Source organism: Bufo gargarizans, chromosome 4, assembly GCF_014858855.1.
Source record: "Bufo gargarizans isolate SCDJY-AF-19 chromosome 4, ASM1485885v1, whole genome shotgun sequence".
Lineage (NCBI taxonomy): Eukaryota > Metazoa > Chordata > Amphibia > Anura > Bufonidae > Bufo > Bufo gargarizans.
The window spans coordinates 180,480,654-180,503,580 of NC_058083.1; the positions used below are offsets into that span (position 1 = coordinate 180,480,654).

The 22,927-nt window shown below is 41.4% G+C and overlaps 1 protein-coding gene across 1 annotated transcript in view; it reads left to right on the forward strand.

Moving 5' to 3' along the window:
- SLC2A2 (solute carrier family 2 member 2) overlaps positions 1-22,927 on the forward strand; it is a 59,770-nt gene that overhangs the window by 25,129 nt on the left and 11,714 nt on the right. Inside the window, exons 5-7 of the mRNA XM_044291762.1 lie at positions 4,122-4,237; positions 4,488-4,650; positions 20,804-20,991. Of these exons, the coding sequence (XP_044147697.1) occupies positions 4,122-4,237; positions 4,488-4,650; positions 20,804-20,991 (467 nt within the window). The remainder of the gene's footprint in view (positions 1-4,121; positions 4,238-4,487; positions 4,651-20,803; positions 20,992-22,927) is intronic.

Below are 22,927 nucleotides of genomic sequence, written 5' to 3' on the forward strand. Positions count from 1 at the left end.
CACATTATTTATGGTGATCGATTGCTTTTCTTTTTGGTATTTAACCCATAATAAAAGTTAAAGGAATTACCCCACAAAAAGTATTACTATGCAATGAAGTATACAATAACAATTGTTCGTCTTTTGACATATGTTACATTTTCCTCTCTGATAGCGCCCCCTTCAGAGATGGATTAACATGCTCCGTAGCCTTCCTCCCTTCCCCTCCCCTCAGTACTGGTGTAGTGACCTCTGAGAGAAGCAGATTAGGTGGCCCAGACAACGTTCTTCTATTCATTCCTACTTCTAAATTCATGGACCTTTACAGCCATATCTCTCTCTAGACAGTGGATAAGGAAATCAGGAGAGGGCATTACATAAAAGATGTATCTCTACTGTATATATGACAGAATATTTTCTATGCAGATGAGGAAAGGGTTAACAAGCGCTAATTGCAATGCATCCTGGGAGATGCAGGTACTTGATGAGCTTCTGCCTACCCACAGAAAAAAAGAACAACATTTTCCAAATACGAGAGTAAAAAAAAGTTAAAGGGTTATCCCTTTAATAAACTAAGGCCTCTTTCACACGGGTGAGATTTCCGCGCGGGTGCAATGCGTGAGGTGAACGCATTGCACCCGCACTAAATCTGGACCCATTAATTTCTATGGGGCTGTGCACATAAGCGGTGATTTACATGCATCACTTGTGCGTTTCGTGAAAATCGCAGCATGCTCTGTATTGTGCCTTTTTCACGCAACGCAGGCCCCATAGAAGTGAATAGGGCTGAGTGAAAATCGCAAGCATCCGCAAGCAAGTGCGAATGCGGTGCGATTTCACGCATGGTTGCTAGGAGATGATCGGGATGGGGACCCGATCTTTATTATTTTCCCTTATAACATGGTTATAAGGGAAAAATAATAGCATTCTTAATACAGAATGCATAGTACAATAGGGCTGGAATGGTTAAAAAATAATAGCATTCTTAATACAGAATGCTTAGTAAAATAGCAAATAATTTAACTCATCTTATCCACTTGTTTGCGCAGCCCGGCTTGTCTTCTTTCATTTTGACCTGGGTAAAGGACCTTTGATGACATCACTGCGCTCATCACATGGATCATGTGACGGACCATGTGATGAGCGCAGTGACGTCACCACAGGTCCTTTTCCTCCTGTCATCAAAGAAGAAGACAGAAGAGAAGCCGGGCTGCGTGAACAAGTGGATGAGGTGAGTTAAATATTTATTTTTTATTTTTTTATCCCCTCCATCCCTATTTTACTAAGCATTCTGTATTAAAATAAAATCTACAGAACACCTAACCCTAACCCGAACTTCAGTGAAGAACTCCGGGTTCGGGTCTGGGTACCAAACATGCTGATTTTTCTCACGCGCGTGCAAAACGCATTAAAACATTTTGCGGGTAAAAATCGCGCATTTTCCTGCAATGCACCCGCATCTTTTCCCGCACGTCGCCCGCAACGCCTGTGTGAGCCCAGCCTAAGGGGGACATTTATTAAGACTGGTGATTTAATCCCTCTGTGCTGCCGACAGATGCGCCAAAGTTATATAAAAAATATTCCAAAGCCTAAACAGCTCATAACCTAACTTGACCCAGGTAGTAAATCAATTAAAACTTGTATTTGTGTCATTAAAACGGCTCTGAGCCAACACACAAGTTAAAAACTTTGTTTGCCACTCCCTTGTGTGCATGGATGTCTCCTGAACGGGCGGTGGAGATGTGCACAATCTCCTCTCACTCCTTAAGGGCTCGTTCACACGTACGTTTTTTGCGTTCCGTATACGGAACCATTCATTTCAATGGTTCCGCAAAAAAAAAACGGAATGTACTCTGTATGCATTCCGTTTCCGTATTTCCGTTTTTCCGTTCCGTTGAAAGATAGAACATGTCCTATTATTGCCCGCAAATCATGTTCTGTCAATGGGTCCGCAAATAAAAAGGAACACATACGGAAATGCATCCGTATGTCTTCTGTATACGTTCCATTTTTGCAGAACCATCTATTGAAAATGTTATGCCCAGCTCAATTTTCTCTATGTAATTACTGTATATGGCATATGGAAGAACAGAAACGGAAGCAAAAAAACTGAACAATGGATCTGTGAAAAACGGACCGCTAAAAGCCCTACGGTCGTGTGAAAGAGGCCTAACACCCAGCATTTAATTACCAGTGAGTCCGTTTATATTGACCACCAGCTTAGTAATGCCGCAGTAAAAGGTATGTACTTTGATCTGACACTTTATCAGTAGCTGTCAGACCATGTCAGTAAATTAATTGACGTTTAACCACAGGTCTGACAGCTACTGATAAAGTGTCAGATCAAAATACATACCTTTTTCTGCGGCATTACTAAGCTGGTGGTCAATATAAACGGACTCACTGGTAATTAGATGCTGGGCGTTAGGCTAGGTCTACACGACGACATTTGTCGCGCGACATTTTGTTGCACCAATGTCGCGCGACAATTTTTATAATGGCAGTCTATGGTGTCGCACTGCAACATGCGACATGCTGCGACTGCGACGCGACAGTCGCAGAAAATCCATTCAAGATGGATTTTTCTGCGACTGTCGCGTCGCAGTCGCAACATGTCGCATGTTGCAGTGCGACACCATAGACTGCCATTATAAAAATTGTCGTGCGACATTGGTGCAACAAAATGTCGCGCGACAACTGTTGCGCCCTATCTGTTGCGCGACTTTTTGTCGCGCGACAAATGTCGTTGTGTAGACCTAGCCTAAAGGAGTGAGAGGAGATTGTGCATCTCCACCGCCCGTTCAGGAGACATCCGTGCACACAAAGGAGTGGCAAACAAAGTTTTTAACCTGTGTGTTGGCTCAGAGCCGTTTAAATTACACAAATTAGGCCTCATGCACACGGCCGTCGTTTTGGTCCGCATCCGTTCAATGGGGGCCGCAAAAGATGCGGATAGCACTCCGTGTGCTGTCCGCATTCCGTTGCTATGTTCCGTGGTCCGCAAAAAAATATAACCTGTCCTATTCTTGTCCATTTTGCGGACAAGAATAAGCAGTTATATCAATGGCTGTCCGTGCCGTTCTGCAAATTGCGGAATGCACACGGACGCCATCCGTGATTTGCGGACCGCAAAATACACAACGGTCGTGTGCATGAGGCCTAAAAGTTAAGTTTTAATTGATTTACTACCTGGGTCAAGTTAGGTTATGAGCCGCTTAGGCTTTGGAATATGTCGTAGGTGATGTATTGGCGCAGGGCTCTACATAACTTTGGCTCTTGCTGCTGCTGGCCGTGCAACGTGTTTTAAACTACGCCATTTCCCTTGCTGGCATAGTTTAAGACCATTCTCCACACCATAAACTGGCTTGGAAAATGATGCATGAGATGGGCATGATGGTCCGCCCTCTTCCCTGCCCACTGCATAATCTAGTACATGACAATCTCTTTCTAACAAAGCCAGAACCAGCCCTGTACCTCACAATCCAGAGATCTCCCCATTCATTACTCTGCTAGATTTATTCCAAGCTGTGAGCTTAGTGAAGATGTCCTTTTTCAGGGGTGTGTCCTTTCTGCTGCAGCTGGTGGCAGGTGAAAGATGGAACTGAGCATGTATGTCAGCCTCAGTGAGCTGGATAGAGCAGGCATGATCAACCTGGGCCCTCCAGCTGTTGTAAAACTACAACTCCCACGATGCCCTGATGTAGGCTGATACCTGTAGGCTGTCAGGGAATGATGGGAGTTGTAGTTTTGCAACAGCTGGAGGGCCGCAAGTTGAGCATGCCTGGGATAGAGAATTTAGAAAAGCACAAACAGCAGGTGGCGCTATACAATGAGATTTCATTGAATAACTCAGTAGCTATAATAAATCTTTAATGACATGCAATTACAAAAGTATTCAGAAGCAGGTGCTGGTTTGAAAACTGTAGAATATTTTTCTGGGACAACCCCTTTAATTCTATTTTATGTGTATGACCTTAAGAAATAAAGTAAATGTGTGCATACCTTCAACATGCAATCACTGAAAAAAAAATCTAGTTTTGCAGGTTTTGCATATTTTTGAGGAAATGTAAATTAAGCACAAATCAGCTGTATACAAGGACAATCTATGTATAAGTTGTAAATAATCATCACTCTTTATTTAGGTTTATCATCCGGACTAGTACCCATCTATATAGGGGAAATTTCACCTACTTCTCTACGAGGAGCTCTTGGAACTTTACACCAGCTTGGCATTGTCACTGGGATTCTTATCAGTCAGGTAGGTCACTCACTACAAAGTGCTAAAGTATAGTATGTACAGTAGACATGAAAGGGTTAAAAAAACATTTACATAAAATTATAGTTGACATTTTTTTTATATTGTTGTGTTTGCCACCATAACATTATATTTAATGTCTTTACATTGCAAACATTAGCTTGCCTTCCTTTGCCTATACCTACAGTATGCTTCTGCTGTTACACATCCACTATCAGAGTAACATTAAACCCTCCATGTCGCTAATTCATAGGTTGTCGGATTAGACTTTATTCTGGGCAGCAAGAGTTTATGGCCTGTCCTCCTTGGTCTTTCTGGTGTCCCGGCTGTGATCCAGACGATTCTTCTGTTCTTTTGCCCAGAAAGTCCCAGATATGCCTATATCGTACTTGGAAGAGAAGAAGTTGCCAGAAGAAGTAAGTCATGTATAAAATAATGGTACACATATATAGATAGAGATCATAAAAAGATTTCTATGGGTTATAGGACCATAACTGATCTTTTTAGCCTCAATTAAAGTTTAATGGTTGAGGGTTTCTGAAGACGGACAGGGACATTGCTGTTCTGTTTATTCAAAACTGATGTTACAAACTTTGTTAACCCTTGAGGTGTTCCACAAGAATTAAAGTAAAAAGGAGGTGAAATTTAAAAATTTCATTTTTTTGTAGATTTTTTGTTAATCATTTATTTTTTGCAACATAGCAAGGGTTAACAGCAAAATAAACCTCAATATACATTACTCTGATTCTGCAGTTTACAGAAATACCCCTTATGTGGTGGTAACCTGTTCTATGGGCACGTGGCAGTGGTCAAAAGAAAAGGAGCACAATATGGTTTTTGGAGGCAGATTTTGCTAGAATGGTTTTTGGGCACCATTTTGTGTTTGAAGAGACCCTGACGTACCCCTACAGTGGAAACCCTCAAAAAGTGACCCCATTTTGGAAACTACACCCCTCAAATAATATATTAAGGGGTGTACTGAGCACTTTAACCCCATAAGCATTTTACGGAATTTGGAAACATGTTGCTTTAGCCCCAAATTTTTCATTTTCACAAGGGGCAACAGGAGAAAAATCACCCCATCATTTGTTACCCATTTCGTCCTAATTATGGCAACACCCCATATGTGGTGGTAAACTGCAGTGGGGGCACATGGGAGGACTCAGAACGGAAGGAGCACCATATGGCTTTTGCAGCACAGATTTCGATGGATTGGTTTACGGGTGCCAATGGTTTTTATTTTTTGAGTGATTCTCTTATGTGAGGGTTCATTTTTTTTGCGAGGAGGTGACCTTTTTCATTGGTACCATTTTGGGGTATATATGACTTTTTGATCACTCAATAATATGCATTTTGTAGAGCGAGGTAAAAAAAATGACTGTTCTGGCATAGTTTTTATTTATTTCATTTTTACAGCGTTCTTTTAACAAAGTATATCATGTGATTTTTTTATAGAGCAGGTTTTTACGGACACGGCCATACCTAATGTGTCTTATTTTTGTTAAGTTTTACACGGTAAAATAATTTTTTAACAGAATAAAATCTTGTTTTTGTGTTGCCATGTTCTTTCACTACTGGAAGAGTGCTGCGGATTTCTATATATACCAACTTCACGCTGGGACCCATGGCCAGGATCCCTATCTGCGAGCACCATCACCCTTCTTAGGCCTCTTTCAGACGGCAGTTGCGGAAAGAGGTGCGGGTGCGTTGCGGGAACATGCGCGATTTTTCCGCGCAAGTGCAAAACATTGTAATGCGTTTTGCACGCACGTGAGAAAAATTGGCATGTTTGGTACCCAAACCCGAACTTCTTCACAGAAGTTCGGGCTTGGGATTGGTGTTCTGTAGATTGTATTATTGTCCCTTATAACATGGTTATAATGGAAAATAATAGCATTCTGAATACAGAATGCATAGTACAATAGCGCTGAGTGGGCTAAAAAAAATATTAAAAAAATTAAACTCACCTTAATCCACTTGATCGCGCAAGCCGGGCTGCGCGATCAAGTGGATTAAGGTGAGTTTAATAAATAAAAAAAATGTAACCCCTTCAGCGCTATTGTACTATGCATTCTGTATTCAAAATGCTATTATTTCCCCTTATAACCATGTTATAAGGGAAAATTATAATGATCGGGTCTCCATCCCGATCGTCTCCTAGCAACCATGCATGAAAATCGCACCGCATCCGCACTTGCTTGCGGATGCTTGCGATTTTTACGCAACCCCATTCACTTCTATGGGGCCTGCGTTACGTGAAAAACGCACAAAGAGGAGCATGCTGCGATTTTCACGCAACGCACAAGTGATGTGTGAAAATCACCGCTCGTGTGCACAGCCCCATAGAAATGAATGGGTCAGGATTCAGTGCGGGTGCAATGCGTTCAACTCACGCATCCGCGCGGAATACTCGCCCGTGTGAAGGGGGCCTTAGGCCTTATGGACACGGCCGTGTTCCACGGCCGAGGGCGGTCCGTGGTAACCCGGCCAGGATTCCTGCTGACAGGTGGAGCGTACGGCGTCATTGGTTGCTATGACACCGTGCGCTTCATGCCGCCACTGCACTACAGTAATACACTCGTATAGATCATACGAGTGTATTACTTTAGTGCAGCGGTGGCAGACGGCCGTGTGCATGAGGCCTTAATAGTATTTCTTATTCCCATGCTGGGATTTATAGTGCTGCTTATTTAATTTCCTTGCCATGTTCTGAGAGCCATATATATATTTTTTTTCTTCTGGCGATTGTCTTATGAAGGGTCTCATTTTTTGTGGGATGAGATGACGGTTTTATACTTTTTTATACTTTTTGTGAGACAAAGTGACTAAAAATGGCTGTTTTGGTGCAGTTTTTTGTAGTTTTTTTTACGGCGTTCATCATTCAAATTAATTATGGGAAACGGGAGATTTTTCTTTTTTACTTGAAACTTTCATTTTTTTTAATTATGTAAAACACTTTTTTTTTGTCCCACTCTGGGACTTCAACTTTTGGGGGTCTGATCCCCTTTACAGTGCATTACAATACTTCTGTATTGTAATGCATTGGTTGTAAGTGTATTACACAGTGTAATACACTTACAGCCTGCTTTCCTGTGAGATCCAGGGGGCTGGATCTCACAGGCTTACATGGAAGGCAGCAGATTCCTATGGAAAGCATCGGGCTGCCTCCACAGACATCGCACATGACACAGCTAGGGTTAATGCGCCGGCATTGTGATTTGATCGATGCTGGCGCATACAGCAGGGGCATGGCTAACAGGGACAACTGGACCCCTGCCACTCCTGCACCCGACCAATCAGCCCACCGTAGCTGTACGGAGCTGGGATTTAAGTCACAGTCCGCAGCGCCGTACAGCTATGGCGCTGGTATCCTGCGGTTTAATCAGAGTAAAAAAAAATAGAAATCCAAAGTATGTCAGTTTTCTTACACTATAAAGTATAAAAAGACTAAGCTGAGTGAATAGATAAGTGCTACAGATGGAAAAGATTACACGTCTATCACTGTGCTCTCTTCTCCATAATACCATCATTTCAGATTTTCCTCTTACTGCAGACAGTAGTAACTTGGATTGTGGTCCAATATCTATTGCGGTCCGCATGTGGATCGTGACCCCATTCACTTCAATCCGCAAGTTCTATCTTTTTGCGGAACGGAATCACGGAACGGAACCCGTAGTGCTTCCGTTCTGTGGTTCCGTTCCATTCTGCACCACATCTCCAGATTTGCAGACACATTCAAGTGAATCCGTGCAGAATGCACACGGCTGGTGTCCCGTGTATTGCGGCCTTAGGGCTCATGCACATGAACTAATTTAATTTCCATTTCCATTGCATTTTTTTTGCGGACCGTATGCGGAACCATTAATTTCAATGGGTCCGTAAAAAAACTGAAGGTACTCCGTGTGCGTTCCAATGTCCGTATGTCTGTATTTACAAGTGCTGCCTCTACCAAGGAGATGACGCGCAAGCATGAGCACTGCTGCCCCTTCAAACAGCTGATCCACATGGGTGACAGGTGTTGGATCCCAGGCGATTAGATATTGATGACCTATCTTGAAGATAATCTAAAGAAGAAGACAGGCACTCGCTGAGTTAGATGAAAAAACTTCTGTTTTATTGCCACATGGAGGACAACAAGTGACGCGTTTCGACTCTACAAATCGAGTCTTTGTCAAATCTTTGTCTATCTTGAAGATACGTCATCAATATGACCCCACTTTAACGTTTGTGTCACCATATTCTGACATACATAACTTTTTAAAATCGTTTTTCATCTATGCCAAGACTTGTTTTTTTGTTGGATGAGTTGACATTTTCGTTGGTATTATTTAGGCATATATATGTATCACTTTTTACTCTTTTTTTTGGAGATAAAAAACAAACAAACATCAATTTCAGCATTCTTTTTTGTGACATTTATTCTGCAGGTTAAATAATGTGATCATTTGATAGTTTAGTTTACTATGAATGTGTGTGTATGTGTGTATATATATATATATACGGTATATATGTGCACGAGCAGCAGGGCCTAATATTACATAAACATATTTAACGTAGTAACAGATTGAGGGATTTGATGAACTAGCAAAGGTTTTCAGTCATAATTAGTTTTTTTCTCCCCCAGCAACTTGTTACTTGAGGTGGCTCCAGGTATTCTTGAACTCTTATGATTGCCTGGATACAGAATCCTTAACAGTGGTTAAAAGTTAACAAAGATAACATACAAATAGTTAATGCTAGAAAACACAATCTATTACCTAGCAGAACAAATATATTGATTTACTGTGGTTAGTGTGGAGTTGTGTAGGTAGTCATGACACACTTTGTTATTTTTTATATTTTTGAATCACAAGGAACTTGGTAGTGGCCAGTGTCATTCTGCAAGATTGGGGAGAAGTGTCTCCCCTTTGCCTTCCCATGCTGTGCACCCTGTGACTGATATATCACTGCCTATACACAGCTGTTTAGAAAGGAAGCAGAATAGAAGTGGTGGGGGAATCAGTTAGGCCTATTTCAGACTGGCGTTGCGGGAAAATGTGCGGGTGCGTTGCGGGAACACTCGCGATTTTCCCACGCGAGTGCAAAACATTGTAATGCGTTTTGCACTCGCGTGAGAAAAATCACGCATGTTTGGTACCCAAACACGCTTGGGATTGGTGTTCTGTAGATTGTATTATTTTCCCTTATAACATGGTTATAAGGGAAAAATAATAGCATTCTGAATACAGAATGCATAGTAAAATAGCGCTGGAGGGGTTAAAAAATTAATAAATAATAATTTAACTCACCTTAGTCCACTTGATCGCATAGCCCAGCATCTCTTCTGTCTCCTTTGCTGAACAAGACCTGTGGTGAGCATTCATTTCAGGAACAGGACCTGTGGTGACGTCACTCCGGTCATCACATGATCCTTTACATGATCCATCACCATGGTAAAAGATCATGTGATGGAACATGTGATGACCGGAGTGATGTCACCACAGGTCCTGTTCAGCAAAGGAGACAGAGGAGATGCCGGGCAGCGCGATCAAGTGGACTAAGGTGAGTTACATTTTATTTTTATTTTTTTAACCATAGCGCTATTTTAACCTTCCAGCGCTATTTTACTATGCATTCTATATTCAGAATGCTATTATTTTCCCCTCTAACCATGTTATAAGGGAAAATAATAATGATCGGGTCTCCATCCCGATCGTCTCCTAGCAACCTTGCGTGAAAATCGCACCGCATCCGCACTTGCTTGTGGATGCTTGCGATTTTCACGCAACCCCATTTATTTCTATGGGGCCTGCGTTACGTGAAAAATACACAAAATAGAGCATGCTGCGATTTTCACGCAACGCATAAGTGATGCGTGAAAATCACTGCTCATGTGAACAGCCCCATAGAAATGAATGGGTCGGTATTTAGTGCGGGTGCAATGCGTTCAACTCACGCATCGCATCCGCGCGGAATAATCGCCCATGTGAAAGGGGCCTTAGTTATTGTTTTTTTTTTTTTTAAACCCTCTCTAAGCCCTTTGCCAATAATGTTAGAGCCTTACAGGATGAATGGTATAGCAAAGTGCATGCTCAACCACCAATTCATTCATACGGTGTGACAAAAGACCCCCTTCTCTTGCTCAGTGGAACTCCTAAATCCCCATTATTGAGAATATGAACACTCGTTCCTTATAACTGACCCGTGTAATCGAGCAGCCAATCAACTAATAAAAGACCAGACCCATAGGAAGGTGTAAAGGGAAATATATTAATTATTGATATTTTGGGTAATCTCGACAATGAATATTCATAAATAGGCGTGACTCGTCTATTGAGTAAAGCTCTGTTGCCTTTACACTGAACTAACTGCTACTATTGCTATGGCGGTCACCACAAAAGACTATAAACAGTGCATTATGAATAATAAAGTATATTTATTAAAATAATAACACATCTACAGTCTACTAATATGCTATATCTATATATATTTATATATCAATGGTTATAAATATATATACATATAGACGCACACACCAGAGTAAAGTAATAGCACTACAATAAACACCTAGCTGCACTACACACAGTTCAATATAATACACAGTTCCACCCCACAAATCTACCTAGATAACACACTTACATACACACATAAATATCAGCAGCCCACCCTCCTGGCACTATATTGTCCTTAAGGGGATAACAAGGGGTTCTTTTATCGGGCTATATGGCTCAACTCCCTCAACTTCAGTGGGGCTGCAGGGGTTAGCTCCGCTTCTTTTGAGCGCTGCCTGCGCTTCTAATCATCTGGGGGAGCAGGGGTTGACTCCCTAGCACAGCGCCGACTATGCTTTCTTGGCCGGTCCTGGCTGTGGGGCTATGGGGGAGTTGAACTCTTGTGCACAACTGCAGACAAGGACACGTGGGCTGGCGCGGCAAAATTATGTCACCGCATCAGCCCGCGCGTCCCTGCACGCGCATCTAAGGACCGCTTACAGGCGGGGATTGATCCTCCTGCCTGTGAAGCTCTTGCATCTCCCAGGTGCTGTAATTAACGCCACGGGGATATGCAGCAAACAGAGGGAGGGGAACTTTTGTTCCCCTATCTCTGTTGTGTTAATCATCTCCAGCCCTGCTGTGGATGTTTAACAAAAGGCACCGGAATCTATTGATCCCTTGCCTTTTGAAGTCTCAGAGACTGGATATAATTGTCTGGCAGGAGGAGGCTGGGGGGGAGGTGGGGGGGGGGGGCGCAGTGGCTGGGGGACATTACTGGACACATTTAAGCACATATATCTATATAGGTGCTTGGGGCACATCTATATACATATATACACTCAATATAAACCTGGGGCATAAATGGGCAGCTATAGGCCCACATACCTATACATACACATATATATAGACATGCAAGCTGACAAAGGGGCATACATACATCTATATATATATATATATATATATATATATACACACCACCTGGATAGGCCCATGTACTATGCTCACACTGTAGGCATATATACATATATATTTAAATCTAACACTTCCCTCTACAGAAGGAGCATATTGTGCCATTAAACTGTGGACATATGACAATGACTCCACATTGTCTATCTGTGAACGTGGACCATGTTCCACAGTTGATAATACCTTGGTTACTCAATTGTCCACTTGATGTCACTAGGCATTCCCTTTATATAATCCTTTTCTGCTAAAGTCAACTTTCCCCTGAGGTTAATTATTTGGTGCTTTTACTCAGTTATTACCTGAGAAATTACAGTTCCTAGTTTAACATGAGAGGCATCTGAAAAATGTCTGAAATTGGTCTCGTACATGGTATCTCTTCCAGTGTTCCCTCTATTTCCTCCATCATCTTGTTTGCCTAAACCTGGTGTTTCTATCTGTGTAACACAACCATACAACCTAGACATTAGGCCTGATGTGTTGTAGTTATACTTTCTTCATCACATTCAGTCCATATCCCAATCCTGTTACATTTCTCGTATCTACTCTACTTCCCTACCGGAGGTAGAACATGAATCCAGGTCCTAATAATATCTCACCTATTGTATTGTTGGTCAAATCCGCCAAGAATGACAGGTCATTGCTTATCTGCTTCTAGCACGAAACCTTTCTTCTATTTTACAGAGCTCTTTCCAAAATGCTGCATAGACATACATCTCCGCCACAACCTGACCTGGTCAGAAATATCGCCACTCTATTCTGTCACCAACCAGTTCTCCTTCACATCCCTCTGCACCTTATATCTGTTTTATGGGCTGGTGACAGGTCCATGCAGCTTCATTTATAATCCCCAGGCCAACACAGGAGACAAAGTCCCCTGGACTAAATTAGAACTATATACTGATTATGGCACGCCTGCTTTTATCTCATTTGTTATGATCAATTGTTATATTATAATATAATTTATATAATTTATTTATGTAGCGCCACCATATTCTGTAGCGGTTTACAATTCACAGGGTTCATGTACAAAACAAAAAACATCACAAAGTTACTAGCTCATATACAACTGATACATTAGGAGTGTGGGCCCTGCTCGCAAGAGCTTACAATCTTTGAGGAAGTGGGGGGTCACACAAAAGGTAGTTGGTTGTTATATGAAATGGTCCAGCCATCTTTGTACTGAGAGGAGTGGTGTAGGCCGATCTGCATGTGCTAGTTTTTGGGTGTGTGGATTACTGTCCAGTCTGAAGAGTTGGGGGCGGGGGAGAGGTTTACTAGGGGAAGAGGCAGTTGAGGAAGCTTGATAAGCCTGCCTGAAAAAATGTGTTTTGAAGGCACATTTGAAGGTAGGGAAGTTGGGAATTAATCTAATATTCCGAGTATTTCAGAGAGTAGGTGCAGCTCAAGAAAAGTCTTGAAGACGGAAGTGAGAGGTACGAATCATGGAGGATGCTAATCTTAGATCATTGGCAGAACAGAGAGCATGAGTAGGGTGGTAGACGGAAATGACAGAGGAGATGTATGGAGGTGCAGCACTGTGGAGCGCTTTCTGGCTGCAGCATTTAGGACAGACTGAAGGGGGGAATTTAGGACAGCCCTATAAAGTGCTGCAGAATTCGTTTGGTATTATAGTACTATGTACTATAGTAGTAGTAATACTAAGAAATTATTATTTTTGGAAAGATATCTTCTCTGCATCTTTACTCCATTTCACCATTTTGGACTTAGAGAGGAATATATAATTTGCTGTGGTTGATGTCAATTTTAAGTCTTTGCATTGTAAAGTTGCACCAAATAATAGAGTTGGCCCAAGTGATGTTGCACATCATAAATGAGACTTAAAGGAAATGTGTCACCAGAAAAGGATCATGTTTTTATGTTTAGCATATTCTTAAATAATTTTTGGTGATGTTATTTTTAATTTTCCATGCCACTATCTATAGATTAACAAATACCATAAAATCCTGTAGTTTTCGCACTGGTCACTAAGCCTAATAATAGGCGCCGCTTTTTGGTCTGTACAGATCAGTTTACTGCAGTTACCTGCTTATCTATACACAGAGGTGATATCATTACAGGCAGGATTAGAATGACAGATAAGACAGGGTCCACCATTCACAATAGGAGATTGTCAGAGCTTATCTATTCTTTCCTTGTACAATGATCTCTGCACAGATCACAGAGCATGCCTAGAAAACTCTCCCATAGAAGTCAATGAGATCCCCTCTTGACCATTGCGTCTATGGACCATGGGGCTGCCATAAAGCAATTTTTTTATTGCTGTGTAAATGCTGTTAAGAACAGCTCAGACAAGATGGCCGCCCCATAATCATGTTCAGAAAAAAAATATAATCTACAATCAGAAAATAAAAACAGATTAGATAAAAAAAAAGGTTGTGTGTTACTATCTGGTTTTAACTGGCAGAAAACATTTTTGGTGACACATTTCCCTTAAAGGTGTTCCAATCTAAAATCGTGACCTACTTTTCACTCCACTTCTAAAAGTGGCAAAGCAAATGTCGCAACATTTTTTCTGACTCAATGCCACATGTGGACTAGGTATAATAAAACATAACTTTTACTAAATTATCTTCTAAAAGCATAGTTGGTTGCAGTGGGACGAAACAAAAAACATACACACAAATATACATATATTGCCACCGTCTGGGGCCGTGAATAAGGATAATTATGGGTGGATCTTACCCCGTCCTGTAGATACACGACCAGCAACAGTGGGTGGCGTCAGTGTCCTGGTATAACAGTGGGGCACTGGTGACCAGTACTTCTGTGGGTATGGCGGTATGGACACTCCTATTGTGCCCTATTCTAGAGCCCTCACTGTGTAGGGGATTAAGGGGCTATCCAAATTTGCCTGCCTAACCAACACAGAGCACCCGCCCCGACAGGGGCGACCCCATACGAAACCTGTCCCTATAACGGGGCCTAGTCCCTGTAAAAGCCCTTACTAAATAGCCCTACATGCCATGTTTCATTCCATAGAATAGGAACTCATCAGGGGCTTACTGAAGTCAAAGGGTTTCTAAAAAAACAAACATTTTTTGTGAGCATGATGGCTTTCAGTATTCCAGCTGGAGATTAGCTGCTGCCAGAAGGCAGTGGAATTAGGGTATGTTAACACGGCTAAAATCTGGCACTGATTTAGCAGTGGCAAATGGGCGTTAAATCCACATTTAAAGATTCATCAACAGTTTCACCATTGACTTTAATGGTAAAAATGCCGCCTTATGCACACAGTGTAAAATGTAAAAAGTTTTTTCTGTAACTGATTTGAAAAATACTTTAGAAGTAATGTTACATATTAGAAGCAGATTGGATCAAGGATTTCATAGAAGTCAATGGGCAAGCAGAAAAACACAATGGGCCAGATTTATCATTAGCTCAGGTCAGAATAATGGAGTGAAAAAGTCCCCCAAAAAGTCCCAAACGCTAAAACTGCGCACAAATTTGCAACTTTTTTCTGCTCTGCGCTATGCTCGCCAGTTTTCTGAAAGTGGGCGTGTTTTCTTATGTAAATGAGTCTCTAGACAGATTGACTATTGGGACTATTTAAAAAGTCGCAATTTCCCTCCAGTGAGGACCATGCTTATCTTATGAGACTTTTTAATAGAACATGTGACTTTTTCATAAAAACGTGCAACTTTTTCGTAAAGATGTGCAACTTTTGTAAAGCTGCTTACTGACGGATAAACTACTACCGTCAAACCACATTTATTACTGTCTTAAAGGGCCAATCATAAATCTGACTTGGCTAAAACTGACTTTAGCCATATGTTAAAAGTAGAGTGAGCTGTCAGAGTCATGATAAATCTGGCCCCATCACTCTTCTAAACTCCTCTAAAAATGGAGGAATTTCATTGGCTTTTTTAAGCCAACCGCTACAGAGCCATTAGTATATATTGTACCCCCACCCCCCACAGTTCCTTTGGTTTATATAATGACCTCAATAGTGCCCCCGAGTGTAAATAATGCACCTCTGTAGTGCCCCAGGACATTTAATGATACCCATAGTGCCCTCAGTATATATAAAATCTCCCCACCGCCACTAGTGTCAACAAATAAAAAATAATAATAAATAATAAAATTGTGATCATGTGACATCATGACGCAGAGAGCATCAGGTCCTGCTGCCTCCAGTGTGGAGCAAGTGTTCCCACAGCTGCCTGTAGTGAGGTTCAAAAAGTAGAACCTTTCTGTTCTTTTTTTCTTTTTTTAATAGTTTGTGGTGTAAATGAAGATGTTATTAATTTATTACATATTCCTCACTAAAATATGAAACTAACCAAAATAACTACATTTCTGCGTGTGTGCTAATGCATGGAACATTAATTCATGCCCTATCCAATTAACAGACAGAAACAGACAGTTCATTCCAGTTTTTGCTTACCCACATGTAAGCACATTCTGCTCCACTGGAGCAATACTTTTTCTTCATTTATCTGTTCACTGAAGAAATCTAATGGGTGATGATCTCTAGAGGGAAGAAAAACAACAAAGAAACCAACCAAAGACGATGGGCCAGATTTATCATCAGCTTAAGGCAAAATAATGGAGTGAGAAAGTCACAAATATTTGCGAAATCGCTCAAACTGAGCAAAAACTAGCGACTTTTATTGGCTCTGAGCTATGATCGACAGTTTTCTGAAAGTGGGCGTGTTTTCCTATGTAAATGAATCTCTAGACAGATTTACTATTGCGACAATTTAAAAAGTCACAAAAAATTGTGCAATTTTTCTCCAGTGAGGACTATGCTTATCTTATTAATAGAACATGTGACTTTTTCGTAAAGACTTGCGACTTTTGTAAAGCCGCTTACTGAAGGATAAACTGCTACCATTAAACCACATTTATCACAGTATTAAAGGACCATTAATAAATCTGACTTAGGACATATGTAAAAGTGGAGTAAGATGTACAGTAAGTGTAATGATAAATCTGGCCCTATATATTTAAAGAGTAATGGGTCCGCGATCCCTCCGTTCTGCAAAAAGATAGAGCATGTTCTATCTTTTTGCGGTGCGGAGGCACGGAACGGAATCCCAGAAAGCACTCCATAGTGTTCCGTTCCGTGCTTCCATTCCGCACCGTTCCACATCTCTGGATTTGTGGACCCATTGAAATGAATAGGTCCGCATCCGTTATGCGGAATGACAACGGAACGGTGCCCGTGTATTGCGGATCTAAAAATGCGGTCCGCAATACAGGAACGGGACACCAACAGTCGTGTGAATGAGCCCTAAAACTGACGTCAAATATCTTATTGTTATTACAAACTTAAAGGAGTATTCTAGTTTTTTTGTTTTTTTTTACTTATTTGTTTGTATACAATTTTCAAATATACATGTATTTGAAATTCTGCATACATAACTTTCTTATATCAGGCAGGTGACCCCTATATGCAGTAGAATGGTATAGCCCATGTATCAGTCCTGTGTAATGTATCCATGGCCTAAGGCTACTTTCACACTGGCGTTTTGGTTTCCGTTTCAGGGCTCTCACAAGCGGTCCAAAACAGATCAGTTTTGCCCTAATGCATTCTGATAAGGATCTGTTCAGAATGCATCAGTTTACCTCCGTTCCACCTCCATTCTGCTCTGGAGACGGACACCAAAACACTCCCTGCAGGGTTTTGGGGTCCGCCTGACGATGCGGAGGCAAACTGGGACGGATCCGTTTTCACTGAAACAATATGGCACAATAGAAAACAGATCTGTCCCCTATTGACTTTCAATGGTGTTCAATACGGATCCGTTTTGGCTATGTTACAAATAATACAAACGGATCCGTTCTGAAACGGATGCATGCGGTTGTATTATGTGAATGGAAGCGTTTGTGCAGATCTATGACGGTTCCGCACCAAACGCAAGAGTGAAAGTAGCCTAACTGAAACATGGCGTCAGTCATGCGACACCCTACACATCATATAATTTCTGACATTTAGTAAGAAACAGTGTTGCATGACATATATGTGCTGTGTCAGCACAGGGGACACATCCATGAGATAAGTAAGTGGGACTAGTGTTGGAATCATAATTTTATTGTGGTAATGGCAGTAACTACATCACTGTGTATATTTACATTGCAGTCTGTCTCTACATGATGTTGTAAAATGGCCGCCTGTCTCGAGGTGATGTTGTCATGTTGTTGAAGTTTAAAGTAAAAAAACAACACACACAGAAATCAGCTTCTAAATAGACACTGACAGACATGATGTTGAGGTGCTGCTGCGTGTAGTAATACTGTATATACAGGTCCTTCTAAAAAAATTAGCATATTGTGATAAAGTTCATTATTTTCTGTAATGTACTGATAAACATTAGACTTTCATATATTTTAGATTCATTACACACAACTGAAGTAGTTCAAGCCTTTTATTGTTTTAATATTGATGATTTTGGCATACAGCTCATGAAAACCCAAAATTCCTATCTAAAAAAATTTGCATATTTCATCCGACCAATAAAAGAAAAGTGTTTTTAATACAAAAAAAAGTCAACCTTCAAATAATTATGTTCAGTTATGCCCTCAATACTTGGTCGGGAATCCTTTTGCAGAAATGACTGCTTCAATGCGGCGTGGCATGGAGGCAATCAGCCTGTGGCACTGCTGAGGTGTTATGGAGGCCCAGGATGCTTCGATAGCGGCCTTAAGCTCATCCAGAGTGTTGGGTCTTGCGTCTCTACTTTCTCTTCCCAATATCCCACAGATTCTCTATGGGGTTCAGGTCAGGAGAGTTGGCAGGCCAATTGAGCACAGTAATACCATGGTCAGTAAACCATTTACCAGTGGTTTTGGCACTGTGAGCAGGTGCCAGGTCGTGCTGAAAAATGAAATCTTCATCTCCATAAAGCTTTTCAGCAGATGGAAGCATGAAGTGCTCCAAAATCTCCTGATAGCTAGCTGCATTGACCCTGCCCTTTATAAAACACAGTGGACCAACACTAGCAGCTGACATGGCACCCCAGACCATCACTGACTGTGGGTACTTGACACTGGACTTCAGGCATTTTGGCATTTCCCTCTCCCCAGTCTTCCTCCAGACTCTGGCACCTTGATTTCTGAATGACATGCAAAATTTGCTTTCATCCGAAAAAAGTACTTTGGACCACTGAGCAACAGTCCAGTGCTGCTTCTCTGTAGCCCAGGTCAGGCGCTTCTGCCGCTGTTTCTGGTTCAAAAGTGGCTTGACCTGGGGAATGCGGCACCTGTAGCCCATTTCCTGCACACGCCTGTACACGGTGGCTCTGGATGTTTCTACTCCAGACTCAGTCCACTGCTTCCGCAGGTCCCCCAAGGTCTGGAATCGGGCCTTCTCCACAATCTTCCTCAGGGTCCGGTCACCTCTTCTCGTTGTGCAGCGTTTTCTGCCACACTTTTTCCTTCCCACAGACTTCCCACTGAGGTGCCTTGATACAGCACTCTGGGAACAGCCTATTCGTTCAGAAATTTCTTTTTGTGTCTTACCCTCTTGCTTGAGGGTGTCAATGATGGCCTTCTGGACAGCAGTCCGGTCGGCAGTCTTACCCATGATTGCGGTTTTGAGTAATGAACCAGGCTGGGAGTTTTTAAAAGCCTCAGGAATCTTTTGCAGGTGTTTAGAGTTAATTAGTTGATTCAGATGATTAGGTTAATAGCTCGTTTAGAGAACCTTTTCATGATATGCTAATTTTTTTTGATAGGAATTTTGGGTTTTCATGAGCTGTATGCCAAAATCATCAATATTAAAGCAATAAAAGGCTTGAACTACTTCAGTTGGTGTGTAATGATGAAAGTCTAATGTTTATCAGTACATTACAGAAAATAATGAACTTGATCACAATATGCTAATTTTTTTAGAAGGACCAGTATTGTATCTGTTCTGCTATCTTGTTGGATACTGGGCAGTTAACTAAATGCCAGGTCACATGATACTTGTGAGGGACAAATCATCAATCAAGTCTTGTCCAGCTTTCCTATCTATGCATTTTGCAGGATTTAAACAGGCCATACCATTTATTTTTGTCTTTAGGGAGAGGCTGTTGTATGGCTATAATAAAGGTCTGTGAGCAAAATTGTGAATAGATGTATATTAGAAAATTGTTCAACATCCTATTCTCTAAACAAACAAATGTAACCATTAAAGCCATCTTTTCTTAGAACTGTGTTGTGTTCCTTTGTTATTACTACTAGAAATGTATAAATACATGGATAAGTGAGCGTTACCAGTAGTTCCTACACACTCTGACCCAGTCCAACCAGTGCTAACAGTATTAGTGTAGGGACACCCCCAGTAATAATAACAGAAGAAGGGCACAATATACAGTTTTAAGAAAAGATGATCCAGAATTGTTATTGTTAAACATATTTACTAAAAGAAACACGGGCAGAGTGGTGACAGGTCCTCTGTAGAAAGATTGTCTTCTTTAGATAAACCCTTTTCTTAGAAAGTTCTCACTGCTATGAACCTGTAATATGGTGGCAAGCATTCAACTTCCCTGCAGCATTAAAAAAGCATTATACATCAAGAAGTTGCCAAGAGCAAGAAACGCCATTTGCAGCTTCCCGTTGCTTTGATTAATAGAAGGGGGTCTTGATTAGGGAGACTATGCTCTATTAACAAAGAATTATGACCGTGTAGGACATAGAACCTACGCGAGCTAAAGACTATTGTCTTCACTGGTGTCCAGGTCTATGTTCCGTGAGACATGGACCAAAGTTGTGTGTTGTGCATTGCACCATTTACTTCTACGGGTGCATGTCCTGTCCATGTGTGCAATTGACACAAATATGACCATCTGAATCCTAAACCTGAGAATGTCTTCAACTGTTGCTCAGATCTCAACTGTCCATGACAAAAAGTTGATGATAACTGAGGAAGTAATACTTAGTTTTTATACTATACTTTATTTCAGTTATTACAAAACGTATTATCCTGTCAAACACTCTGCTTCCGCAAATATATTGATAAAAATGATTTTTTTTTCTGATTGCATAACCTTTTAGGTTATATATAATAGATTCATAGGTTGTGGTAAAAGTAACACTGCCTGAAATGTGCCACGCTTACCACATTGTTCATGACTTTTACATCCGAAGTTCTGTTACTTTATTAGTACCAATCTTCTGTTTGTAGTTCTGAGAAGACTGAGGGGAGACTATGATCCCTCCAAAGATATTGAGGAGATGAAGAGGGAAAAGGAGGAAGCAGCCAGTGAAAAGAAAGTGTCTATTATTCAGCTCTTTAAATCCCCAAATTACAGACAGCCGCTCCTTGTCTCTCTGGTATTACACATGTCTCAGCAGTTTTCTGGAATCAATGGGGTAAGAAAATTAAGATTCACTATATACTTGTTTGTGCAGCTTCGCAGAGGTGATATTTCATGAAAAACTCTAATGTCTGTGGGGAATGCTGGGACTACTGTAATTATTCTTATTCTAAAATATTTAATAATATTTTCCTGAATGATAGAATTAAAATTCACCTCTTCATTAAGTTAAAGAGAAAAATTAATGGTCATTCAGTGACCCTAAGAGGCTAACAATAAGGAAGGTGAAGCATGAGACAGAAATTAGACAGACTGCCCTTGCATGAAATTCCTAGCTCTCTTAAAGAGGACCTGTCAATCTCATTGGAAGGGGGAGTGGCAACCAGCAGAAATGAAGTGGTGGTGCTCTGATGGGCTAGGCCAGTCCCTCAGTGCTCTGAGCACCTCATTTACATAGAACTAAAAATAATTAAGAGAAAGGGTCATTTTAGTCACCAACTCACCATGATTAAAGGGGTTATCCACCACTGAACAACCCCCGCACAATGCTCAACAAGCTTCTGTCATCGTGATCGACCCTATTAAACTATTAGAATTAAAGGGATTATCCACCACTGAACAACCCCCGCACAATCCTTAACAAGCTTATGTCTTTATGATCAACCCTATTAAACCAGGTATAATGCCCATTCTTCTAAATGTTTATTTGCGAAGTCGCGCATGACTTGGTTGAATTACTTTGGTAGTTGGTTTTTAAAGTGGAAAACCTTGAAACCGAACTCGGCTTCTGTTCTGAGATACTAGTTGGAACCAAAGCAGAGTTCGGTTTCAAGTTTTAAAGTGGTTTTCCACTTAAAAAATCAACTACCAAAGTTATTCAACAAAGTCCTGCGCGACTTCACAAATAACTTACTTCGGCTCATCAGATCCCATACACTCTAATACTGTACAGAGAGGGACCGTACAGTATTTTTTAGAAGTTTAAAAAAAATCGACTTTGGATGAAGCCTCCGAAGTTCACTTCGCTCAACACTACTGACAATATATACCTGGTCCCCGACACTGGTTTCCTTCTGGATAGCTCCATGGTCATCTTTGCATATATCCCATGTGCAGATAGCATCCATCAAAGGGGGGTAGAGCCAATGGTAGGCCATGGTGCTGACCTGTTTCCCTTGCGTCACATGTGCAAAGACGGCCACGGAGCAATCTGGAAGGAAACCGGCATTGGAGTCCAGGTAAGTATTGTCAGTATTGCTTTTCTGGGCATAGTGGGGGAGTTGTTCAGTGGTGTATAACCTATTGTACGCATTTCTTGCTGGGGATCGCCATTAGCAACGGACCACAAGTGCAGGATTTGCTCCCCCGGTTATAAATGCACAACTGCATATGGGGTTGAGCATTCCCTGCTTTTTGAGACCACGTTATATATTATGTAATTTGTATATGTATGTCTGGAGGTGTATAAACTCCAAATTTGAATGTGCCTGATTTTTATCTATAGGCAGCATTCGGTGCACCTGTGAGGCCTACATCATATCAGTCAGCTTTGGGTGGGACTCACAGCCTCCCCCCTCCTCCCATTGCATGTGTGGTTTTGGAGGTGTATAAACTCCAAATTTGAATGTGCCTGATTTTTTATCTATAGGCAGCATTCGGTGCACCTGTGAGGCCTACATCATATCAGTCACCTTTGGGTGGGACTCACAGCCTCCCCCCTCCTCCCATTGCATGTGTGGTTTCACACTGGAGGCAACTGGGAGCTGTTTGCTGTGAGTCGGACCTTATGCTTCTGTAATTTACCCACTGACCCCTAGTACTGCCCATATGGCACAGGTAGGTTAGCGCTAGGTCCTGTGCCACCTGAGATAGCTTGACGTGGTACGCGGGCTATATTGGCTAAAGTCTCATTTTTAACATCAGTGTCAGGGTTTAGTCAGATTTTGTTGATTGCATCCACCACAGTAGTGCACCTATTCTTCTAAATGTGT